This window comes from Lissotriton vulgaris, chromosome 8 (genome assembly GCF_964263255.1).
Source record: "Lissotriton vulgaris chromosome 8, aLisVul1.2, whole genome shotgun sequence".
Taxonomy (NCBI): Eukaryota; Metazoa; Chordata; class Amphibia; order Caudata; family Salamandridae; genus Lissotriton; species Lissotriton vulgaris.
Genome location: NC_141696.1, coordinates 645,466,295 through 645,490,309, shown reverse-complemented (window position 1 = coordinate 645,490,309; position 24,015 = coordinate 645,466,295). Strand labels below are relative to the sequence as shown.

At 44.9% G+C, this 24,015-nt stretch overlaps 1 protein-coding gene across 1 annotated transcript in view; it reads left to right on the top strand.

The window, feature by feature from the left end:
- The window catches only part of NFKBIZ (NFKB inhibitor zeta), a 520,270-nt gene that overhangs the window by 92,770 nt on the left and 403,485 nt on the right, over positions 1-24,015 (top strand). Inside the window, exons 2-5 of the mRNA XM_086934523.1 lie at positions 20,970-21,109; positions 21,223-21,256; positions 21,387-21,484; positions 21,585-22,300. Of these exons, the coding sequence (XP_086790649.1) occupies positions 20,970-21,109; positions 21,223-21,256; positions 21,387-21,484; positions 21,585-22,300 (988 nt within the window). The remainder of the gene's footprint in view (positions 1-20,969; positions 21,110-21,222; positions 21,257-21,386; positions 21,485-21,584; positions 22,301-24,015) is intronic.

Below are 24,015 nucleotides of genomic sequence, written 5' to 3'. Positions count from 1 at the left end.
TTCCTTGCGCCTCACACATCTCTTCTCATCGCTCTCCTTACTTGTGCCTCACTCTGCTCTTCTCCTCACTATCCATCCTTCTACCTCATGCTGCTCTTCTCCTCACTCTTCGTCCTATTGCCTCAACCTTCTCTTCTCACACTCCTTCCTTGTGCCTCATGCTGATCTTGACTGTTGCTGCATTGGCAGCGCGCCCTGACTTTGGACAGAGGGTATTTGAGCCCCTTAATGATGGCCAGTTGGCCCGGGGGACTATTAGATTTATAGGGCGCCAGGCCCTAGTGTGTTTTATATATGTGCTAGAAAATGTAATGTATATGCTATGTTTTATGCACCATGATTTATGCTTCTAGATGTGTTTATGATTGAGGTTTTGCATACTGTTATGTTTTATTTTGATTCTCCACTGTGGTCTAGGTTTGCTTTATTCCCTACTACGGTTTGTTAGTGAGTTTATTTCCTAATGCAAGTTATGTTTAAGAGATTATGGTCGACTATGCTCAGGCTTATGAGGTTGGCGCAGAAAAGATTTCTTGCCTTAAGTGATACTGTGCATGATATGATTTATGTTACAGGTTGATGCGGAGTATAGTGTCCGCCAGTGATTACTGATTGTGTTCCAAGTTCATGATATATTCTTACTTTTATTATTTTTACCAAGTGATGATTCTGACAGTGGCCCATGTGGCCCTGTCATGTGTAAATAATCCCCTGTTAATATTGCCCTGTGCCATCTGCCCAGTGTATATTGTGTGATTACCATCTAATGTGTTTTATGATAATACAAAGGCTATTTTTATATATAACCTTGTGTGGCGTTCCTTTTGTGGTGTACCAGTATGTTACTGTGTGTGTTGTGCAAATGCTTTACACATCGCCAACGGGATAAGCCTAACTGCTCGTGCCAAGCTACCAAGGGGGTGAGCAGGGGTTATCTTTGGCGTGTAACTTCCTTTCCCTGACTAGAGTGGTGGTCTCTGCCTGGCTTTGGCGCAGGCCTTAGACAACCAGAGATCCCCATTCCTAACACACACATTCCTTGTATCGAACTAGCAAAACTGATTGAAAGTTGCAAGTGACAAGATCTATTAACAATATACAGTGTAGGTTCATAAAAGGTCTCAACTGAAAGGTTCGAAAGATTACACTGGGATTATCTCCCTAGATGGACTGCAATCTCTTCTCCACTGTTGAGCCCTTATGGTATCTTGGTCTGTAATTCGATTATGTAGCAGGATTCTAACCTCCGCAACCTTTGTACCCTATCCCCCCCCCCCCGACTTATTTAAAGCAATGCCTATTGCGATATTTCATTGTACCAATGGTAGATTAAGGACCTAGGTCTTGCCTTTAAATTATTATATGCTATGACGGCTTGTATATCAGGCTCTGCACAGCGATGGGCTATAAGCTACAGGTAGCGCTGATACACGGCACGATGTAACAGGAGTATCAGTGCGACACAGTATGCTCATTGTATACATTGGATATATTGTATATTCTGTATATATTGTAGATAATCCTTCCCACAGTCGAATGAAGCATTGGGAGTTATTTCAAGTTGTTTTAGAATCACGGCGGCCAATAATGAAATATGACAAAAGTACTGGCTAAGATGGCCGCCAGTAAAAGTGCAATGTGACGTTAATGTATACCGTCATCTATGTTGCTGCATGGATGACACAAATGAATTTAAATGCCTCCTTGCAGTGATCGTAGTAGACACAGACTAAGGATTTTCTGAAATGCGTCTGTTTTGTTTGTTTTGCTGATTAAATAGCTGATACGATACCCCCCTGAGTGCTTGACTTTGTTCCGAAGGACGAAGAAGTTTGTGTAGCGCTGATTTGAACATGGGGCACCACCACGAAAAGCACCCGCTTGCAAGTGCCCTGGCTTCAAGGTGCAAATGGTAGCGTGATATATACTTATCCTATCTCCCAGTGGATAATAACTTCCTAGAATATATTCAAGCCCCCCCCCCCCCCTTCTCTACGTAGTCCGTTACCTCGTTGGGAGGTGAACATTGTAGTATCATGCCTTTATGGGTTCACCATTCAAACAATCCATAAAGCCTCCTTTCAGGTTCTTTCTTGGAAAGCTTTCTCCTTGTAGCTAATTAATTGACACAGAGTTGTCTAGATACCGGCACTTAGTATCCATGAACCTGTACAGTTTTTCATAGTCCCATGGTAGTCATGCGGATTCATCCAAAACTAATTCCTAAGGTAATTTTAGATTTTTATGAAAACCAGTCCTTTAGTCTTCCTGTTATTCCAGCAAAATGCTCTCTCCACACGCTGGATGTGAGAAAAGCTCTGAAATTCTACCTTGATAAACCTAAAGAAAATCTGGAAGTCCAAACAATTGTTTGTAAATTATGGCTCTTTACACACAGGATTAGCCACATCCAAACAATCTTTCCAGATGGATAATTTCTTGCATTCTGTTATGCTCTTGCGTTCTGTTATGCTATTGGAAAGCAAATACATCTTTCACTTGCAAACTGACAGTCTACTGTACCAGTGGTCTATCTTCTATGGCTGCATTAATGAGACATATCCCCATTGTTGAAATCTGAAATGCAGCTACATGGAGGTCTGTTTACGGGACACTGTTGTCTCGATTTGATTTCTAGGACAGACGACCAAGTAGGTGTCCTTGAGAAATCACTTTGCTTAATTGCTTCTCTGACTTTTTTTTTTACTTTTAATTTTGTTTTCCATTTGAATTAATACAACATAATAAAAAAACACAAAAGGACAAACGATATACCAAAAAGCATGAGAAATGAAATTATACAATATTACAAAATAAACTGATAAAGTGCAAAATAAGGAAAGGTGATTAAATGAAATCCAGGACTATACACCTACAATATCAAAGACCTTTGACAAGTGAAAAAGAAAGGATAATATTGACACTTTGATATAAGAGACACATGGCCCCCAGTGGGAGTCATAGGCCCACTTCCAGCGCTCTGATCCCAGCAAAGATCATTCTAGCCATTGTGTCCCCTCTGGGGGTATGCGGGGGAGGAGGCGCTCGAGCCAGAGTCGCCTTGTAGGTAGTGTATAAATTCAAAAAGTTTTTTGGCCTGTTCCCGGGGGGGGGGGGGGACAGTAACTCACTATACACTTCAGTTTGGGTGTTGCAATACAGCATGTCTGTGGACCACTGCGCCAAGGTGGGAGGGGGGCTGCAGGACCAGTGCACTGCTAGGACGTGCTTAGCAACTAATAAGGCCATATCGACTAGGCGTCTAATTGGTTTCTGCAGTTTATTGGAATATCCGAGCAGGGCTAGCAACGGGTCAGGACTGAGTGTTAATTTTGTGACTGCGCTTATTTCGGTAAAAACCTGTAACCAAAAAGCTGTGATAACTGGGCACAACCATGCTAGGTGTATAAAGTCTGCCTCACATCTTCGATATCGCTCACAATCTGCCGTTTCGTGAAGCCCGAATCTCCGCAGTTGCACAGGTGTATGATCAGTCCTATTAAGGAATTTGAATTGTATGAGGCAGTGCCGACCATTAAGAGATATGCTTGGTGGCCTCGCAGCAATAGATCCACATGTTATCATCTATGGTGAGCTTTAAGTCAGTCTGCCATTCAAGCCTAGCTTTAGTGTAATGATCTCGCCACAGCTCCAACGTCCCAGTGTATATGTGGGATACCATTTTCTTCAGGGAGTTAGCTCGTATTAAAGCAGTAAAGGAGTGTACCTATGGAGGTTTCTGTAGGTCCTCCCCCAGTAATTCTCGCAAAGCACTGCGGGCCCTGAAATAATGGAAAGTAGTTAAAACAGGAGGCGAGGTTCAACTAGTAACAAACTGTCTCCATCTCTACCCACCCTGCCCTCAAAAATCTCCAAAAGTATCTAATCCTAAGGCATGTAGTGCTGCTATATTTCAGGGGGAGTAAGAGTCTGGATCCACTCGCACAAAGCAATAGAGGTGATGGAGTACAATATTCAGAGTGCCTGTCGATTCAGAAGGTTACTCCAAGCATGTGTGGTGGCGTTAATCGAGTCTAGGACTCCAGAGGTGCGACGCGAGGTGTGGAATAGCGCCATCCCCAAATGGTCTGGAGCTTGAGACAGTCGTTCTATCTACAGATGCGGAGGGGATGGCTGCTGGTGTAACCAATAGTACGCATGCGAGGCCTGGGCAGCCTGATAATAGAGATCAAGATCCGGGGCTCCAAGACCTCCCATCGAATATGGAAAAACTAGGACTTCCCAGCTTGCCTGTGGCTGTTAATCGGCCCAAGCCAACCTGATCTGTAGTGAATTGAAGAAATGTGCAGGCAGTACCATCGGGATGTTGAGGAACAAGAATAAAAATCTGGGCAGGACCACCATCGTCATAAGGGATATTCTGCCCAAGAGGGAGAGAGGCAGGCGGTTCCACCTCGCCAGCTTAGTGATGGCACAACCGTAATTTTCTCTGAACACTAGTTCAGGGTCCGTGTGAATCTGAATGCCCAAGTAGTGACCTGGGTCCATGATCCATTGTAGGGGGAAGTCTAACTCCTCCGGGTGAGTAACAGGAGTGAGTGGAAACATAACCGACTTCTCCCAGTTAACTTTCAATCCTGAAAATTCGTCAAACCTCACCACCTCGCGGAGGACCTGGGACAATAATAAGATTGTACACTGGGAACCGGATCCCCCGGTGGCTATGGTATTCGCGCATTGCACAGGCCAGTGGCTCCGCCACCAGTGCATATAATAGCGGGGATAGGGGGCACCCCTGTCTGGTGCCTCTAGATATCTTCAGGGGCGCACTGACTGTCACCCACCCTCACTGGGCCACCGGATCTGTGTATAGTGTGTTGATCAGGCGTACAAAGACACCTCTCAACCCGATTCTCTCCAGTGTCAATAACATAAAGGGCCATTCCACAGAATCTAATGCTTTTTCAGCATCCAAAAATATGGCAGAGGCCTTGGTGTCCGGTTTAGTGTGTTGGATGGTTCCGAAGACTGTGCGTAAGTTGTGTGTAAGTGTACGTCCTGGTATGAAGCCACCTTGTTCCGCCCCCACCAAGGTTGACCTTAGGGGGCTTAGCCTATTCGCTAATATTTTAGCGAAGATTTTTGTGTCCACGTTGAAGAGTGAAAGTGGTCTATAAGAGGAGCAACATTGTGGGAGCTTCCTGGACTTCAGAAGAACAACCAGGAGCGCCTCTCTCATTGACGGGGGCATAGTGCCCTCCTCTGCCATTTCCTCAAAAAGTAAGGAGGTGTGGGGTCAGGAGTTCTTTGAATTCCTTATAGAATCCTACTATGAGCCCATCTTGCCCAGGCACACTGCCCGAGCACATAGTGGAGAGGGCTGAGTGTACCTCCCATGCTTCAAGAGGGCGCATTAAGCACACTCTGTGGCAGTCCAACAACCAGGGTAGCTTGATGTATTCAAGATACTCTTGCATGTCTGAAGGAGTAGAGTGAGACCGAGCTTTATATAGGTTAGCGAAAAACTGTCGCCATTGTTCTGCCACACCGTCGGTGTCCTCTAAATTCTCTCCCCCTCCCCCTCCGTAGTCAACTGTATTGATGGGTTGACCTCTCGGAGCCCCTTCATGAGGTTCGCAAGGGTCGTGCCAGGGCGCTCCCTCTCACCATACACCCTCGCAAATGCGTATTTTTCCAGCAGCTTGATCTCCCTATCCGCCTCTGCATGATAATCTTCCAATGTTTCCTTAAGTGTATCCGATAGTCACGGGGCTTGGTTGCCCTGCATGTCCCTTTCTAAATTGGAAAGTTTTTGTTATAAAAAGTTTAGCCGTCCCCTGATAGATTTCAGGACCCCTGAATGTTTAGATATGGCTATGGCCTGGACGTACACCTTGAAAGTCTCCCAAATAGTAGTGAAGTGCGGAACAGAGCCTACGTTCTTAGCAAATAAAGTTTTCATTGCCTCCACCATTTCCGCTCTAAAGGCTTTGTCTAACAAAGTGTATGGGGGAGAGTGCCATGTGAACGGGGGAGGCCGCTTGGCAGAGGTAGCGAGTGTCGGCAACAAAGGGGAGTGGTCCGAGTAACTGTGGGGGAAAACCTCTCACTCGCGCACCTAATTTCTAAGTGTGCCAGCCAGAAACCAATAGTCTATTCTTGTATGGAGATTGGGGGAGCTGAATAGTGTGTGAACCCACCCGCCAACCCGGAGCGTAAGATCCAAACATCTATCAAGTGCAATTACGTCAAAGCATCCAAAAGTGCCTCGGCCGTTTGGGAACGGTGTCTCGTCAGGTCCCCTGATCGGTCAAGGTCCGGATTGAGAGTGCAGTTGAATACCCCCCCCCCCCCCCCCCTCCCCCTCATAACTGGGGTGCCAGATTTGCGTCGTACTAGAGTTAACAAGTTGTGGATAAACTGGGGACAGTCATGGTTGGGGCCGTAGACATTAACGAAGGTACATTCCAAACTCCTTCCCCTGCACCTAGAAACCACATACCGGCCATGGGCATCTGTGTGCAACTCCTCAAGTGTAAGGCGGGCCTTGGGGTTGATCCAAGTGAGGACACCCTGGGCATGCAAGGTAAAACCTGCGGAATGAAACGTGCCATGGATCCTGCCCCGGGCTTGCATAAGATATGCCGCCGGAAGATGTTTTTCTTGTAAAAGGGCGACGTCTATATTGAGTCTAGAAAGATATGACATGACCTTTCTTATTTTTTTTTTTTTTTTTTTGTTTTTTTTTTTGTCCTCATTAGCCAAAAAGTCGATCCAACAATACTCTTGTCCTCTCAGACACGAGGACCGACCCCCCCGTAGCCCCTCGGAGCCCAATGTTGAGCTCCAGGTGCCCCGAGAGTCAGCCTCAGTGTCACCAACAGAGCTTGGACGGACATACTCCCTTCAGACCAGTTCGGCCAGATGTCCCGTAGCTATACGATACCACCATATAGGACAGAGATTTTAGGCCTAATCATCGGACCCGGGGAAAAAAAAAACCAAAAAAAAAAAAAAACCCCGGGTTGTCTAACTATCCCTCGTCCAATCAATCAAAAAATCGCAAAATTTAATCGATCGAGGGCTGCATGTTCTCGATAGATCCAGCCTTGATGTTGCATAAAGTGAAGACAGCCACTCTGCATGTGTTGGGGGATTTATGTTGACCCAATTTTTACAAATTTCTCTTCTTGCCAGTAAGATGGCATAAAACAGGAAATCTCTCTCTAATCCCTTAATATTGTGGTTTAGTCCAAAAATTATTAAAGACCATGTGCACGTAATCGTGATACCCAGAATAGATTCAAGTGTTCTGACTTCATGCCAAAAAGTGGCTATATTTGGACACTCACAAAACATGTGAAGGTCTGAAGCTGCTGGTAAAGAGCATTTACAACAGCACTTCCCTGTTTGAAATTTCGACAGTCTTTTAGGGGAATAATACGCTCTGTGAAGTGTGAAGAAGTGGTTGCGTCTCAGCCATGCTGGCTTGATGATTTTGTAAAGAAGGGTGAAAGATTCCTCCCAAATAATCTCTCTATCTGGTTCTCCCTCCACACCCCAAAGTTTTGCCGGGAGGTTAAAATCACGCTCCCCATCCTCTATAATATGCCAATAGAAGAGTGCAACTTCCTTTTTCCCCGCAATTTTTTCCACTAGGATATTTTCTAAAGGACTCTCCTCTCCCATCATTCCTTTTTTCTTAATTTGAGTCCGAAACCAGCTTCCTATTTGTAGATATACTATCCAGGAGAGTGATGATGTTACTTTTTGCTTGAAAATTTCCCAGTCAATGATTGATCTTTCCAACAGCAAGTCTCCCCACTTTGTGATCCCTGCGCCTGACAGGACTCTTTTGACTATGTTGACTTCTTGTGATGCTAGCCCAGGTAGGTCCCAAATTGGTGCATGTTCAGATAGGTATCCTATTCCGGCCTTTGACTTTATTTGAGACCATTCTTTCAAGATGCTCAATAGTGTCTTTAGCCTGATTTTTTTGAAAAACTTCTGGTGGCCGAACTTGAAAAGAAAACCATTAACCGGTAGGTCCGAACCCAGTAGCATTGCCTTGTACATAAACCCATTTGCATTTCCCCAGGGGAGCTTAAGTAACATCCTAGGATGGGTTAGATGAAATGCCCAAGCGTAATATTCCAGGTCTGGCAATGCGAGCCCTCCCTTTTCTCTTCTCCTTCTCAATTTTTTCCAAGCTAACCTACTGGATTTATATCCCCAAATGAAAGAATTAATGTTCTGCTGACATTTTGCAAGCTGTTTGGTATCAAAAACTAGTGGGATGGCATTGAAAATAAAAGTAAATTTCGGGAGAGTACTCATTTTTATCAGGCTAGTTCTCCCATAGATATTAAGTGGGAGGAAGGACCAGGCTTTCATCAAAATTTGGGATTCTCGCGAAACACGTGCTAGGTTATTTTGCGTCAAGTGTTCTAAGTTGTTAGTTATTGTAATTCCCAGGTATCTCATTGACGATTTTACAGGGAGTTGAAGATTTGGAATATTCCAAACCATAATCTCGGTTTTTCCTGCATTAATTTCGTAACCCGAGAATCTCCCAAACATCTCCGCCTTCTGTATAATTATGGGAAATGCCAGTGTGGGGTCAGTTGTATAAATGAGTATGTCATCGGCATAGAGACCAATTTTCTTTTCCCAGCCCGAAAAAGTAAAATGTGGAATGTTGGTATCCTCCCTGATGGATTGTGCAAACGGTTCAACATATAAATTAAAAAGGAGAGGGGACAAGGGGCAGCCCTGCCTTGTTCCTCGGCTAATTTTAAAAGGAGTTGTCTGTGTACCATTTATTAATAGGGATGCTCTAGGGTTGTTATATAATAAACCTATGGTCCTACAAAATTTGGGTCCGAGCAGAAATTTATTCATTATTGAATTTAGGTATGCCCAATTTACTCTATCGAACGCTTTAGTAGCGTCAAGGGTCATGATGGCCAGGGGTAGACCAAAAGTTGAGGCAATGTCCGTGGCTCCCACCAGATCGTAGGTTAGATCAGCCAACTGCCGGCCTCTAATAAACCCCTTTTGATCAGAGTGGATTATCGACCCAATCTCGCTTCCCAATCTCGCAGCCAAAATTGAGGTAAATATCTTATAGTCACTATTGAGAAGCGAGATTGGGCGATATGAACCACATTCGGCTGGGTCCTTGCCTGTTTTTAATATTAAGGTTATATTTGCCTCCCCCCAGGAGCTTGGTGGTGTCTGCCCTCTGATCATTATGTCATTAAAAAGGTTCGTGAGGACTGGGGTAAGCGTAGTATTGAGTACTCTATATAATTCTCCTGGGAGGCCATCTGGTCCCGCGGCTTTGCCCTGTGACAATTGCTTGATGGTGTTAGAAACTTCTAGTTCCGTTATGTCTTTATCTATTTTATCCGTTTGGGAGCTCTCCAATACCGGAAGAATTATGTTATTCAGCCATTCGTTCCTTTCCTCTACATTAACATTCAGTTCCTCAGTGTATATATTCTGGAAGAACTCATTGAAGGCTTCCCCTATGGCCATGTTCGTTGACCTACTATTAACTTCTCCAGCGACCCTCACTTCTTTGATAAAATTTCTAGATTGATCAGCTTTAATTTTCCAAGCCAACAATTTTCCTGCAGATTCACCATATTCGAAGTGGGCAAGTTTGCTTGCCTGCCATCTTTTATTTATCCTCTCCTGTAGTAGTATGTCTAACTTGGCTTTTAATTCTGTCTTCTCCTCTTGATTGTCTGAAGGGAGCTGGTCTAATGCTTCAAGATGTATTAATTCTTGCTCAATATGTCGGATTCCCTCATCATATTTATTTCTCCTGTATGAGGCCCTTCCTGTAATACACCCCCTTATGAAGGCCTTCCAAGCCTCCCATACTGTAACCAGAGAAGTAGAGCCTAGATTTTGCTCTAGAAAGGAGGCTGTTTCATACATCAAATAATCTTTCTCCTCTTCCTCCAATAAAATTGTTCTGTCGAACGACCAGGAATGGTGAGTGGGCTTCTGATCTAATTTTACAGAGAAAGAAATAGCAGAATGATCTGACAGGTGTAAAGGGAGGTATGTTATATTTTTAACCCGATCTTTAATAGAGCGACTGAATAGAGCGTAGTCAATCCGTGATTTATGTCTGTATTTGTAGTTGTGGTAGGAGACTCCCATAGCATTGCCAGACCTTTGTCTCCATAGGTCTATTAAACCAAGATTCGACATACATCTGAGTAGTGTGCCCCTCATATTACTATGCGCAACCGCTCTGGAAGTAGGGGATCTATCTAGCTTTGGGTCTAGGACAAGATTAAAATCTCCCTCCCATATTATAGGATCGGAACAGGTAATCAAATGGTTCTGCAGGGTGTTTAAATAAGAAGGATCGTCCTGATTAGGTCCATAATAGCTGATAATAGTAGTGTCCTTCGAATGTAATTGAACATTAGCTATCAGCCATCTACTACTCACATCCATTTCCCAACTTGTGATCTGGGCCCTAGCTGCTTTTTTGAAAATGATAGCTGTGCCGCGGATACTGGTATTGTGGTCCGTGGTTATAAATTTATCAACCCATTTGAGCTTTTTAAGTATATCTGTAATTTCCTGTTTATTCAAGTGTGTTTCCTGGATCGCAATGATCTGTGCGGGTGAGTCCCTTAGGTATTGCAAGATTCTATTTCTTCTAGCCCTAACACGCAGGCCATTTACGTTCCAGGATATGAATTTAATGTCTGCCATTGATATTTAGCCAAGTTTCCCGCCCCCCTCCTCTAATTCTTATTGTTTTAAAAAAAAGCCTGTTGTTAATTTTATCTTTAGCTATTTTGACCAAACAGCTGCTTTGAGAGACTGATGGATCTATATTCTTCATAATTATTGTATTCGGTTTATGAGGACTTTTATTTTTTGCTTTTCCCTTCCCATCCCCCCCTCCCCTGGAAAACCCCCCCCAACTTACTCTGGCTTGATGTATTGCCAGCTTGTCGTCTCTGACGTTTTCCTGCTCCATGCCCTAATACCTATTTTGTTGGTCTCTATATCTAAGATAAAGGCGGTGTTAACTCCTAAAGTCCCAATTTTATTTCTTTATGTATTATGCGTTATTATTATTTATCTTTTTATTCCCAATGAAGATTATCGGGTGATCGAGGGTGGATTTCAGGCGCTAATATGGGGATTGAAAATAGTCCCAATAGACGTTATACCTCGAACTTTCAAGAATAAATAAGTAGATCTATAGTAAGGTTCTGAGGTTGATTAACTAATGTTTATCTGTCACTCGCTCCTGTTTAGTTTTCCTGGATTTAAACTCGAAATTATATATCCAGGCCCAAATTTAGATACTCTGTGTTTTAGCATTTCTTTATTTGTCCCTTGATTTTCCTTTTTTTTTTTTTTTTTTTATATATTTTTTTTTCACCCCATTTCCTATTTCCTTTTTCTTTACTTCCTTTTTCCCTTCCCCTTCTTCCCTACTACTTTTTTTTTTTTTTAATTTTTTTTTTTTTTTTTAATTTTTTTTATATATTTTTACCCTCTCCCTTCGTGAATTTTGTTCTTTTTCTTGTTTCTCAATCTATTTTATTTTCACACCCCCCTTTTTTTTTTTTTTTTTTATTTAACTCCTTTTCTGATATTATCTCTTTTAACAAATTGCTCTGTTATATATTTATATTGTGTTATATTATTATTATTTTTATTTATTTATTTATTTTTTCACCCTTGATCCGGAGGGTTCGCATGTTCGCTAATAGTAACAAGTAACTCTTCAGCTTCAAAGGGGGATTTGACATTGTACATTTTGTTATTGTACATTACCCTTAAAAAGGCAGGGAATCTCATTTGAACCGTCGCTCCTAGGCTTCTGAATTTTTCCATCCTTTGGCCTAGCTCCCACTGTCTATCCAGTGTAGTTTTGGACAGGTCCGACCTCACTTCAAAAGAGAAGTCTAAAGCTTTCAAAGTCTTGGCTTTGAGGGCTGAAGTCAAAATCCTCTCTTTTAGAGAATATGTTAAGAAGTTCACCAGGATCTTCCTTGGCTTATCTCTCCCAGGTTTAAGGCGGAATGGGTCCCTGTGTATCCTCTGAATATCCGCTTCTATCTCGGACACAGATTCATCCATATTTAGAGAGTCTTTTAATATAGTTGCAACAAAGTTCTTTAAGTCTCCACCTTCTTTCCCTTCCGGTATTTTTAGGAGCCTTAGGTTATTTCGTCTAGAAAAGTTTTCTAGGGATTCAACCATCTCTTTTACTGTATTGCCTTCTCGTCTTAATGTTTGAATCTTCCCCTCGGCAGCCTCCAGTTTTGCCTTGAGTTCTTCAACACAGTTCTCTAGACCCCCTGTTCTTAGTGAGAGACCGTTCACCTTAGACTCTAGATTTTCGCACATTGCACGGATCTCTGATTGCGTGAGTCTGGATTCCTCGAAGCATCGCTTTGATTCCTCAAATCCGTTTCTAATTTCTTTCCTCATGCTAAGAAGTATGGCTTGAATAGTATCATCACTTCCATTATCCTCAGCGTCATCTTCGCAGCCCCGTCTGCTTAGAGACAAATCATTTGTATTACTTCCCGCTGCATCGGTGAAGGCTTGCTGTTCCTGTGGGAGGGTTGCATCCGCGACTCGGTCTACTGGGTCTCCCATCTCTATACCTCTAGCTGGATCTCCTTTAGCTTCTAGTTTTTTTTCCTTATCTCCCAGATTCTCGAGTGTGGCTGTAGGTGTTGCAAGGCCGGCCAACACCCCTGACGTAGATGCAGATTGTGCAGAGGGAGGTTTTTGGGTCTCTTGATTTATGCTTAAGACCTGGGGGAGGACCTTAAAGTAAGACTTCAGTGAGGGTGTGATTCGAGGGATATTTTTAGCTTTTGTTTTGGAGCCCCCTTTGTTTAGACTGGCCTTATGTGGCAGCTCCTTTGGAGCGGTATAGCGCAGCTGACGTTCTTTCCCCCTCTTCGATAATGTATCAGTTGCCAATTCGGCCTCAAATTCAGACTCAGATTCAGACTCAAGCTCTGCGTGAGGCTGCTCCCCTAGGCTTTTTTCGGTCCCTTGCACTTGGGCTATATCACTGGAACCTTTAGCAGCAACTAATTCTTTGCCTTTATTACTGCCTTTTCCTTTCCCCCTAGCCTTTCGCTTCCCCAGGATTCTAACTGTAGTTATACTTGAAGTCTCACTTGATACCTGGCTAGAAGTGTGTTGCGCGTTGAATCTGAAGGTACTAGATATGGGGTCTGGTTCTTGCAAGCGGTGATACCCCTGTATATCTATGGGGTCTATAAGGCCCTGGCTATCCAAAGACTGTAGCTCGCCTCTCAAGGCTAACAATCCCCTCCCCCTCTGCTGGTCCCCTTTGCCGCACCAAGTAGATGTTGCCCCTTTTCTTACTGACACCGCTGCCCTTCTGCTCCTACGAAGCTCCACGGCTGCGTCACCCCAGCGGTAAGGTGCGGGGGAAAAAAACGTACCCCAGCACATTGGTAGTTCTATCAAGGTTTGCCTTTTTACGCAGCACTAGTACTTTTCCTATGCTTTCTAGTTTTCAAACTTTTCCTAGGTATAGCAAGTGTAGCAGAGTAGCAACGTGGAGTAACACAATCAGACCCTATGCCAACTCGAATAACCCCCACAGGCAAAGTCTCCGTGACAACGCACTTGAATCCAAATTGAAAATCAGAATTAGAGACCCTTTTTTTTTTTTTTCCCCTACTCGACAATCTTCAGTATCACAAGTGCTGCTATTTCTTTAAACTGTGTTTGTTCTGTGTGCCTTGTGCTCACTTCCTGGAAACATACATCGCCTAGAGTAACAATGTCCCGGAGAACATCTATCAAAACCAGCGTTTTTTTTTTCCTTTTTTACACAACGCTCTTACACCGTTCACTGTTTACTGTTCACAGCTGCAGTTCACCGTGAGCTTAAAGCTTAAAGCCCCGACCGTCTTTACATTCCCTTAAGCTCTGAAGCCCTCTCCCGTCCTTCTCCAGTCCACCGCTACAATACCTAAGCTTTCCCGGTAGTTTTCTAGGGGTCTTAAGGGCTAGGGCTTAGAAAAAAAAAACACGTTTTCAGCCCGTTTTCACTCGCCGCACAGAACACTGCAGCCCTGCAGGTCAGGCGGCTGCAGCACGCCGCGGAGTGCGTCGCGAGCCCCGAGAACTCGGAGCTGCACTGGCCTTTCCTGCTCACTCTCGCTCCGATGTGGGGATCACAATCTACTCACAGATTTTTCCGCCGAACCACTTCAGGCGGACAAGGACACACGAACGAAGAAAACCAACCCTGCTGAATCGCGCCCGGGCATATCTTCAGGAGCTCCGTCAAAGACGAGCGCGCCGCTCTAGCTCGCGGCCGCCATGTTTTCCGTCCGCCTGTGTTGGACCTGGTCTTGCTACTACTCTAAAACCAGAAGGTGCGACCTTTCTTATTTTGTGTTGATCATTGAGGCCCCTAACATTCCAGGACAAGAACCTCAACCTAGTCTCCATTGCCTATGGTGATGTGGTGCTGTTCGAGTAGTTATGTATCGCCTGAGAGGCCTCCGGACTGGTAAAGAGATGTGTAAGGCCTTGTCATGTATAACACTGTATGTGTGTCTCATAAAAAATGCCCAAAAATTGGCAATAGAGAAAACAAAAAGAACAAACAAGAACCATCCCTGCCACCCCCCACCCATGCCATGACATCCCAATTGTGGCACAGTCAGGCAGCTCAATCCCCCCCCCTCCTCCACCCCCCACAGAAACATGGCGACCAGCTATATAGTGTGTAACATGCCGGGGCGGATGTTACCGAAGGACTACGTGCAGCCTTCTGCAGCCAAACACTTAGTAACGTGCATAATTTGCATAGTTTAGGCAATCACAAGTTAAAAAAATGAACTGGCTGAGGCAAAAATAACTACTATAGTACAATAAACAGTTAACATTGAAGTGTAGATTATCCACCGGCAAGATCATTATACCTCTAACAAAGAAGGAGCTTCACCAAACAAGCATAGGGAACATAGCTGTCACATACAGGGCCACACATGTAACAGAAACCTGTGTAGTGTGCAATGGGTGGCTCCGCCAGGCAAACAGATCAGGAGCTCTCCTGCACAAGGAAAGGGGCAGACCAACCGATCCCCAAGGGGCACCAGTTCAAGAGTCACTGGCAATGTGGGTCTATGTGACAAAACTACGCAGAGTGGAAGGGTCACTTATCTGGATTTATCAGTCATTGTTGTCGAGGGACGCCCCTTGTGCTCCCTCCATCGAGGTCGCCCTTTGTTCCCGTGCCTCATCCTGCTTTTACTTCTTGAGTATGTCTTTCATAGCCTTCTGAAGAATATTTGGGTTAGTGAAGATCCTTGAAGAGCCCTCCAGGTTTACTCAACTTGGCTGGATAGAGCATCGCGAAGGTGGCGTTGTGATCCCCGAGTTGCCTCTTGAGGGGATTGAAAAGCCGGCGGGCCTCCTGAACCTTGACGGTAAAGTCCGGGTAGAGCGAGATCGAGAAGCCTTCATAGCTGAGCTCCTCCAATTCTCTGACCTGTCGCAGGGCAGAGTGTTGACAGCGATAGTTCAGAAGCTTGGCTATCATGGGGCGCGGCTGCGCACCCGGAGGACGTGGACCCAGTGAGCGGTGCGCCCTCTCAATCACAAAGAGGTCTGAGAAAGTGTCAAGGCCCAGTAAGGAGAGGAGTCGTTTTTCAGTGAATTGTTCTGCATTGCCCATCGGGGTAGACTCTGGAAAGCCCGTTATACGAATGTTACTGCGGCGGGATTGGCTTTCCAAATCCTCTGCCTTATCCTGGAGTATGGCGTTGGTTTTGGCCATTTGTTTCTGTGCTTGGTCTCTCGGTCTGTGCCTTTTCCACCTCCGTAATCCGGCGCTCGGCCATGACCGTATGCTCCGCCTGCTTGTCAAGGAGCTCAGACATCCTGTCCATTTGATACACTAGGGAGTCGATTTTACCATCCATAGCCAATAGACTCTTCTGTATGGTGGCCAACATTTGTTTGACCTCATTCGGGTCCTCTTCAGTGTGGTCCGTACCGGAATCTGCAGAGCGCGCCCTCTCCGTCTCCTTAGCGCTGCCTCCCAGAGACCCCCCGCAGGACCCCCCCAGCTCGGGACTCCACTCAGTCTTCACGGGCCTCTGGATTGCCGGGACTCATGCAGGGAGCGGTGGACCCCCGCGGTAGATTGAATTAGGCGTCACCGCTAAAGGGCTTCCAGAGCGCTCCAATCAGGGAACCAGGTGCGCGTTCCACCATTTATCTCCGGCTCCTCCTGTAGCTGCACAGCGTCTGCGCGGCCTCTTATCCCAGCTCACGTCTCGGTCTAGGCAAGGCGCCTCAGTCAGCGGCGCACTGGTATTATTTCTTGCTGGGGAGGCGTCGATCGAGCACAGTGTGTCTAGCGGCACATCATTTTCTTATATGCCGGTTGTATATTGCCAGGATATCAGATGTGTGGTGCCGATGGCTCGCGGAACCCTTCCTCTAGGCGGCCCTCTTGCGCTGCGGCAAGCTCCGCCCCCCAATGCTTCTCTGACTTATGTATTTCCTCTTCTATCATGTTTTTAGGGCTGGACTTGCTAGTCTTTTTAGAGCTTATGATTTTCAACGAAGATCCCTAAAGGAGAAGGAAAGGTTCCCTAACTGTTCTTCCTAGTTCTTTCAGGGCAATCTCCATCATCAGCAACCCATCTTCCTTCCCGGAGGAAATCCCAAATACCGTTAGTAGAATCTCTAGATTAGTATCATTTGCCCCTCTTGTTTTTTGAGGTAACTGCCAACTGCTGGCCATGAAGGGATACAGGAGGGCTGTGGGCTCTTAACGTTTCTGTGTTTGTTTTCTAAATAATATAGCTGCAGCCTACAAGTCTTTGTTGCCCTGGTTTCTTCAACTACGTTTTCTTTAAAAGGCTTGTGAGTGAAGTTTTTAGCTCTCGCCTAGGTAGTGCTTGCACTGTCTCTTCAGGACATGCTGTATTCAGGATATGGGCATTAAGCTCCGTCCATCTATTTATTTGGCTCCTGTCACTGTCCTTTGTAAAAAGGTGGCTTTTCATTGGTCATTAGGCTTAGTAGCCTCTCCGTGGTACCACCTTTTCTCTTGTTGTAACCTCCCATTAGGACTGCCCCTGTTACACCTATTGTTACTCTAGATGTTAATAACTGTAGCCTCTGAGTACTATTTTAGTAATTACTTTCTCCTATCTGTGGTTGCAGGCAATACACTCTCCCACTTCAGCAACGCAGCCACCTTTTTAACTGCAGGATAACACTGCATACGACCCACCATCTTTAATAATGTTGGCTGCGCCTCTCTTTTCGTGCGCGGCTAGCTAAACTCTATTTTCTCATGTATGTTTTTTTGTTTAGTCAGTAGCACAGCATGCCCTTCATCTTAAACCCTGGCGGCTTGCGCCTCCTTTTTTTCGGTATTCATTTTTTAAACAGTGTGGTACAACTTCTAATGACCAACATAGGTCACCGCACGTTGCTTTTCTTCTGGGCAGCTTGCCTGTAAGAAAGTGCCCTCTTTTTGTTTGGTTGCCCTCACTTTTTGCCAAACTGTTGATGTTCTTTGACTTTGTGTGTCCTGAGTTCCTGCCAACCTGGTACCCAGGGCCTATGGTCTTTCCTTAAACTGCAATGAGAAAAAACCCAATTGCCACTCTTTGGCCACATGTCAGTCCCTTGTAAATGGTAACATAGGTACAAAGGGCATTGTGGCCAAGGAAGGCCTCTAAGGGCTGCAGCACTTATTGTGCCACCCTTAGAGGCCCTGTACCTTGACACACATACTGCCATTGCAGGCAGCATGTTTTGGTGCAGAACAAAGAGAAGAGTCAACATGGCACACATCCCTGTGTGCCATGTATAAGAAAGTGCCATCTTTTTGCATGGTTGCCCCCATTTTGGCTGAACTGCTGATATACTTTGACCGGGTTTGCCCTGGGTTCCGACCAAACCGATACCCAGGGCCTATGTTCTTTCCCTAAAACCGCATTTAGACAAGACCAAATTGGCAATCTTTGGCCAAAGGTCAGTCCCTTGTAAATGGTACCATAGGTACCAAGGGTGTTGTGGCCAGGGAAGGCCTCTAACGGCTGCAGCATGTGTTGGGCCACCCTTAGAGGCCCTGTACCTTTACAGTTCTCTGATGCTTAATGTGTAAGTACTTTTAAATATATATCAAAATGTTTGTATTGCAGTTACCCCTGACAAAGGGAATTTTTCCGAAATGCATTGGGTTTTATGATTATGGAAAACCTAAGCAGTGCAGTCTTTTTTTATGGAATCATCAAATTGAGAATAAACCTGTGGAAGAAGACTCTAATATGAAAATAAATGAGTCTGCTTGAAAACAAATAGTGGCCCTCTGGCCGATTCTAGGCTGTGCATCCTGCACTGGTGCAGTAGTTCATGTACTGGTTCTTGTTTGCAACACATCCCTGTGTGCCATGCCTACAAGCCACTGTCCTGGCATAGGTAAGCCACTCCTCTAGCTGGGTGCACCATACCAGTGGTGAGGGTACATGTGCATGATCCCTGTACCCTTACGGTGTCTAAGCCAATTCTTAGACGTAAGTGCAGTAATGCCATTAAGATTATATGGTATTGGGAGTTTGTCATTACGAACTCCACAGCATCATAATGGCTTTACTGAAAACTGGGAAGTTTGGAATCAAACCTCTCAGCACATTAAATCTACACTGATGCCAATGTGGGATTTAATGAAAAATGCACTCTGGGCATCGAGGTGCCAGGCCTCCTCCCCCGGGATGGTTAAGTTCCTCAAAGGGGAAGCTTCAAAAGCTTTCCACCTTTGTGAGCTTCTCCAGCCATTTCCTGCTCCCAGCAACTGGCCCCCACCGGTTCAGACCTTAACTTTGGGTGGGAGAATAGGTGGGAAAACAAAGTGAGGAAGTTAGGTGTGCCCACCTTTGACAACCCCACCACTGAGGTGGGGGCGGTGAGGTGAAGCACAACTCTGTCCCTGCCATCTTGCAGATGAGGAGACTCCGCCAACCAGAGAGGCATATTCTCCCCTCCCTCTGGAGGGTGGCATAATAGGGTGTATACCCACCCCAAGAAAGGGACCCATTGGTCCTGACCTTTTACTTACCTGTGACCCCCCTAAATCTAGTATTTAGGGGCACCTCTGATCCTTTCCTCCTCAGACGAAGAAGGCCAGAAGGGCCGAAGAAGCTGTGGTGAAACTACGAAGAGGACACCCACTGACTTGGTCCCATCTCTTCCGGCCTGTCCACACCTTGAACCTGCTCCAGCGAAATCCCGGTGTGTCCTGCAGCCAGTAGCCTCAAGAACCCGAAGGACCTGCCCTGCCTTCCAAGCCCAAGAATGTGTCTCCTGTGAGCACCGATTTGCCCATGCACAGACTCTGGCCTTGGCTATAACACGAGGAGGGCTCCCCGGCGATACGGACTTGAGATCTGACCTACCTCGACTCTCCAAACGACCCCTGCAGTCTCTTTTTAGAGGATCCCCCTGACTGCAACCGAAGCTGGTAAGAAAACCCGACACCTAAAGACACGCTTGCCCCCGACGTCCCACAGCCTTTGATGGCCCAACCGACCAGGAAAGACCAGGTCTTCTCTGGACTGCAAACAAGCCTCATGGGACTGGTTTTGGGGTAACCTGCTGGATTCAGCCCATATCTGTGTCTGGGAGTGAGTTTCTGAAAAGTTTCAGCGCTCCATCCATCATCTCCTTGTGCTTTCTTTGTTCGTCCTAAGATGGCAGGGAGTGCCCATAAGTGGGTCCCTTGCTCACTTTGCCACTGGATTCAAGCTAGCCTGGCTGATGAGGGCAGTTACCCCGAAACTGGTCCCAGGATACTTGTTTCTGGTTCAGGGAAGACCTTGCTTGTAAATTTGGGCTGGACTGTTCCCGTGAGGCACAGGGTCAAGACTGATTTGCATATAGCTGGGTCTGAACTGCGGTAGCAAAGTGAGCTAAAGAACGACAATGGATTCAACCCAGATCTGTAACTGGCGGGGGCGGCCTAGTAATGGCAGATCTACACCATACATTTTCTGCTAGCATAACACTCTCTAGATTGAATCCTTTGGAGGAGCCAAGCTTTACCTACATGGTGATAAAATCACACAAGAGATTTAAAGCATGAACTGGAGGCGCAGGCCCAAGCGACAGAAGGGAGCCTTTAGTCACTTTTTTCTTTTTCTTTACTTTTATTACAATCGCTGCACCCACGCTTTAGCTTTAAACCTCTTAAGCTAAAGCGAGGGTGCCGCGATTGCTTCTAAAGTTAATAGAAAAAAATGTTGCTGCATGCCTTTTGTTTCTATTTCCTCACTTTTGCAATTGCGAGACCTGCGCATTAGCTTGCGGTGTTTAAAGCTAAAGCGTGGGTGTGACGGTTGTAACAGATGTAAATAAACCGAGAAAAAAAGCGTGTAGCCCCCATTTCTTTTCAGTTTGTTTACTTTTGTAGCAATAGCGGCACCCGTACTTTAGCTTTAAACGTCTTCGGTAGCAATCGCGCAACACACGCTTTAGCAGAAGTAAATAAATAGAAAAAAAAGGCAGCCGCACACCCTTTTTTTCTATTTATTTACTTTTGTTACAATCACTGCACCCACGCTTTAGCTTTAAAGTGCAGGTGCCACGATTGCATAACACGTAAGGAAATCTAACTGAGCATTTGCAATACAATAGGTCTCGCATTACTAAAAGTTTGAGCTTTTGGCTTTGTATTACTATTGGCAACGCCGTCTTTCAGTAATGGAAGACCTATTGCATTGCAAATGCTAGTTTAAGAAAAGTTACTGTTTCTGGTAACGTTTCATTTCTTAAATAATCATTTGGCCTTCTTATAATTGGCGAACCGGTTAGACGCTCTTCAAAGTCATTGAAAATTGTTTATTTCATTGGTTGCAAAAGCAGATCTTAAATTTGACTTATTTTTTTGTTTTTATCGCTGTATAATGAGACTCAATATTTTGTATTAATAGAGAATCGTGAAAGTGGTGGTGGAAAACCACCAAAGACAACATTTCAAGGTGTTCGTGTGCGAAATTCTGTGAAAGAGCTTCTTATGCACTTAAGGAACAATCAGCAGATGACATCCATATATGACGGCATGAGACTAAAGGTAGTCAATTAATATATATTTTTTAATCCTAAATTCTTTCTAAATGCAGTTTACTGTGTCTGCAATTTTACTCTCCAAATGTAAACCATATCTTCACTTCTGTTTTAATGTAGGAAAGTATGAATTTTGAGCACGCCCACCGCCAAGGTATGTTTTTTCCTATCTGTTGTCCAGCTGTATTTATAAAAGTGTTCGTGAATGTAACCAGGTCTTGATAGATAAAGCAGTGTTTTTCCTTTTTTTTTTTTTAAATGATGCTGTTAATTTACTTTAACAGAGCTGAAGACGGTATTTAGTAACACAAAGAGGTCTTACGAGTATTCTTTAGGTGGACCGGTCAGTAAGAGACCTACATATCAAAAAGATTCCTCCTTGGTAAATATCTTATTTTGATTCAATTAAAAGCTGGCTTTATTTAAAAACACAAGTTTTACTACCTTAATTGTTTTCCAAATGTTTCATTTTTTTTCGCCAGGCACCCTCTGTCAATCCAGATTCAATAGGCATGGATAATAGCTATCAAAACATTACAAGTAGTTCGAATTGTGAAGTGCTTCAGAATATTATTAATATTAAGGACACGACTAATCCAGTTTCTCTCAACACTGTGCAAGTCAACTGGATGAGCACTACAGCTAACGGTCAAAAGTGTTTGGAAGAGCAATATCAAGAGGTTCAAGTAGTGCACACTCACGAGTCTGAGACCAGTAGTCCACAAATATTGGAACCCTGCAAAGTGCAAAATTTTCCATGCTTCGCAACACCAGGTTTGGAAACTCCGATTGGTCAACATTCTGTACCAGATTGCAGTCAATTCAGTGCACATAGCCAGTTGCCCAGTAACCATCGTGGGTTGACCACATCATGCTGTGATGTTTTGCATTTGCCAGGTCAAACTGTTGGTTTTGTTGTAAATGAAATGGAGTATTCTGATGTGAAGATGTCTGTCCAGCCTCTACAGAAAGCCAGTGCACCTTTTCATGGTTTTAACCCCAACAATGCGCTAGGGAACCAGCATTCACTGTTAGATTTCTGCAGCATCTCACAAGAGTGTTCAAGTGTTGATGAAAACCAAGCAACTTCCACACAGCCAAATAAGTCCTTCTTCCATTGGCAACTTGATCAGGAGGAGAGCAAAATGGCCAACATAAGTCGGGAACAGCTTCTTGCCCAGGACACTGATGGAGATACGTAAGTAATACTTTTTTGTAGGCTCTATTAATAGAACAATAGGTGGTCAATTACTCGCACTTTAAATGTAGTTATTTGTGAATGAATGTGGTGCATGTGCAAGATGCAGATTTACGATGTTGATCAAAATTGATACTCAGTTGGTGCTATCAGTATTTTTTCTTCAGCCATGTTGTTGGGTAGAGTGTGTTTTGTCAGACTTCATAATAACTTCTGGCTTTACTCGGAGGCCAATTATTTATCTGAGCCATCGACTTGATTATTCTATTGTGCTCTTTCTCAACTTCTCCATCCTTTAAATAAGACATCCCAGAACAGTCTGCTTTTTTAAAATCGTAATAATAATAATGATAAAAAGGCATTTATAGAGCACCTGGCTACACCAACAGGTGTCCCTGCACTAAGAAGCAGTTTTCAGCTAGAATGGAAGGAGAACTGGACTAACAAGCATTGGAAATGCAATAGGTCTCGCATTAGGAAAGTTTGAGCGATTGGTATTGTAAATGACACTTTTTTTTATTTATGTGTTGGTTTTGAAAAGAGCAAAATTAATAGCTTTGTCAGTTACAATGTCAATAGTTTTAACTTTCGCAAATGTGACACCTATAGCATTTGTAATGCAATGTGTGTTGTATTTACGTGACTTAGATGTATTGATAGTACAAATAACAATGGCTTTTAATTTTGTAAATAATTCTTAAATAAGTTATTGTAATTTATAATGGCAATACCTTAAACGTTTGTAAATAACTTTTGTGAAGATTATGTTCAGTGTATTTTATTGTGACGAAAATCCAAGAACATTGCATTTGCACCTACACACACACACAGCCACACATACACACACACACACACACACACACAGATGTGGTGGTGGTGGATCTGGGGGATATGGTGGTGGATGTGGTGGTGGTGGTGGTGGTGGATGTGGTGTTGGTGGATGCGGTGGTGGTGGATGCGGTGGTGGTGGTGGATGTTGTGGTGGTGGTGGTGGTGGTGGTGGTGGTGGTGGTGGTGGTGGATGTGGTGGTGGTGGTGGTGGATGTGTTGGATGTGGTGGTGGGTGTGGTGGTGGATGTGGTGGTGGTGGATGTGGTGTTGGTGGATGTGGTGTTGGTGGATGTGGTGTTGGTGGATGTGGTGTTGGTGGATGTGGTGTTGGTGGATGTGGTGTTGGTGGATGTGGTGTTGGTGGATGTGGTGGTGGTGGATGTGGTGGTGGTGGATGTGGTGGTGGTGGATGTGGTGGTGGTGGATGCGGTGAATGTGGTGGTGGATGTCATGGTGGATGTGGAGGTGATGCTGGATGTGGTGGTGGATGTGGTGGTGGATGTGGTGGTGGATGTGGTGGTGGATGTGGTGGTGATGGTGGATGCGGTGGATGTGGTGGTGGTGGATGCGGTGGTGGTGGTGGATGCGGTGGTGGTGGTGGATGCGGTGGTGGTGGTGGATGGGGTGGTGGATGTAGTGGTGGTGGGTGTGGTTAAAGTGTTGGTGGATGTGGTGGTGGATGTGGTGGTGGTGGATGCGGTGGTGGATGTAGTGGTGGTGTAAGTGGTGGTGGACGTGTGAGATGTGGTGGTGGACGTGGTGGTGGTGGTGGTGGTGGATGTGGTGGTGGTGGTGGATGTGGTGGTGGATGTGGCGGTGGATGTGGCGGTGGATGTGGCGGTGGATGTGGCGGTGGATGTGGCGGTGGATGTCATGGTAGATGT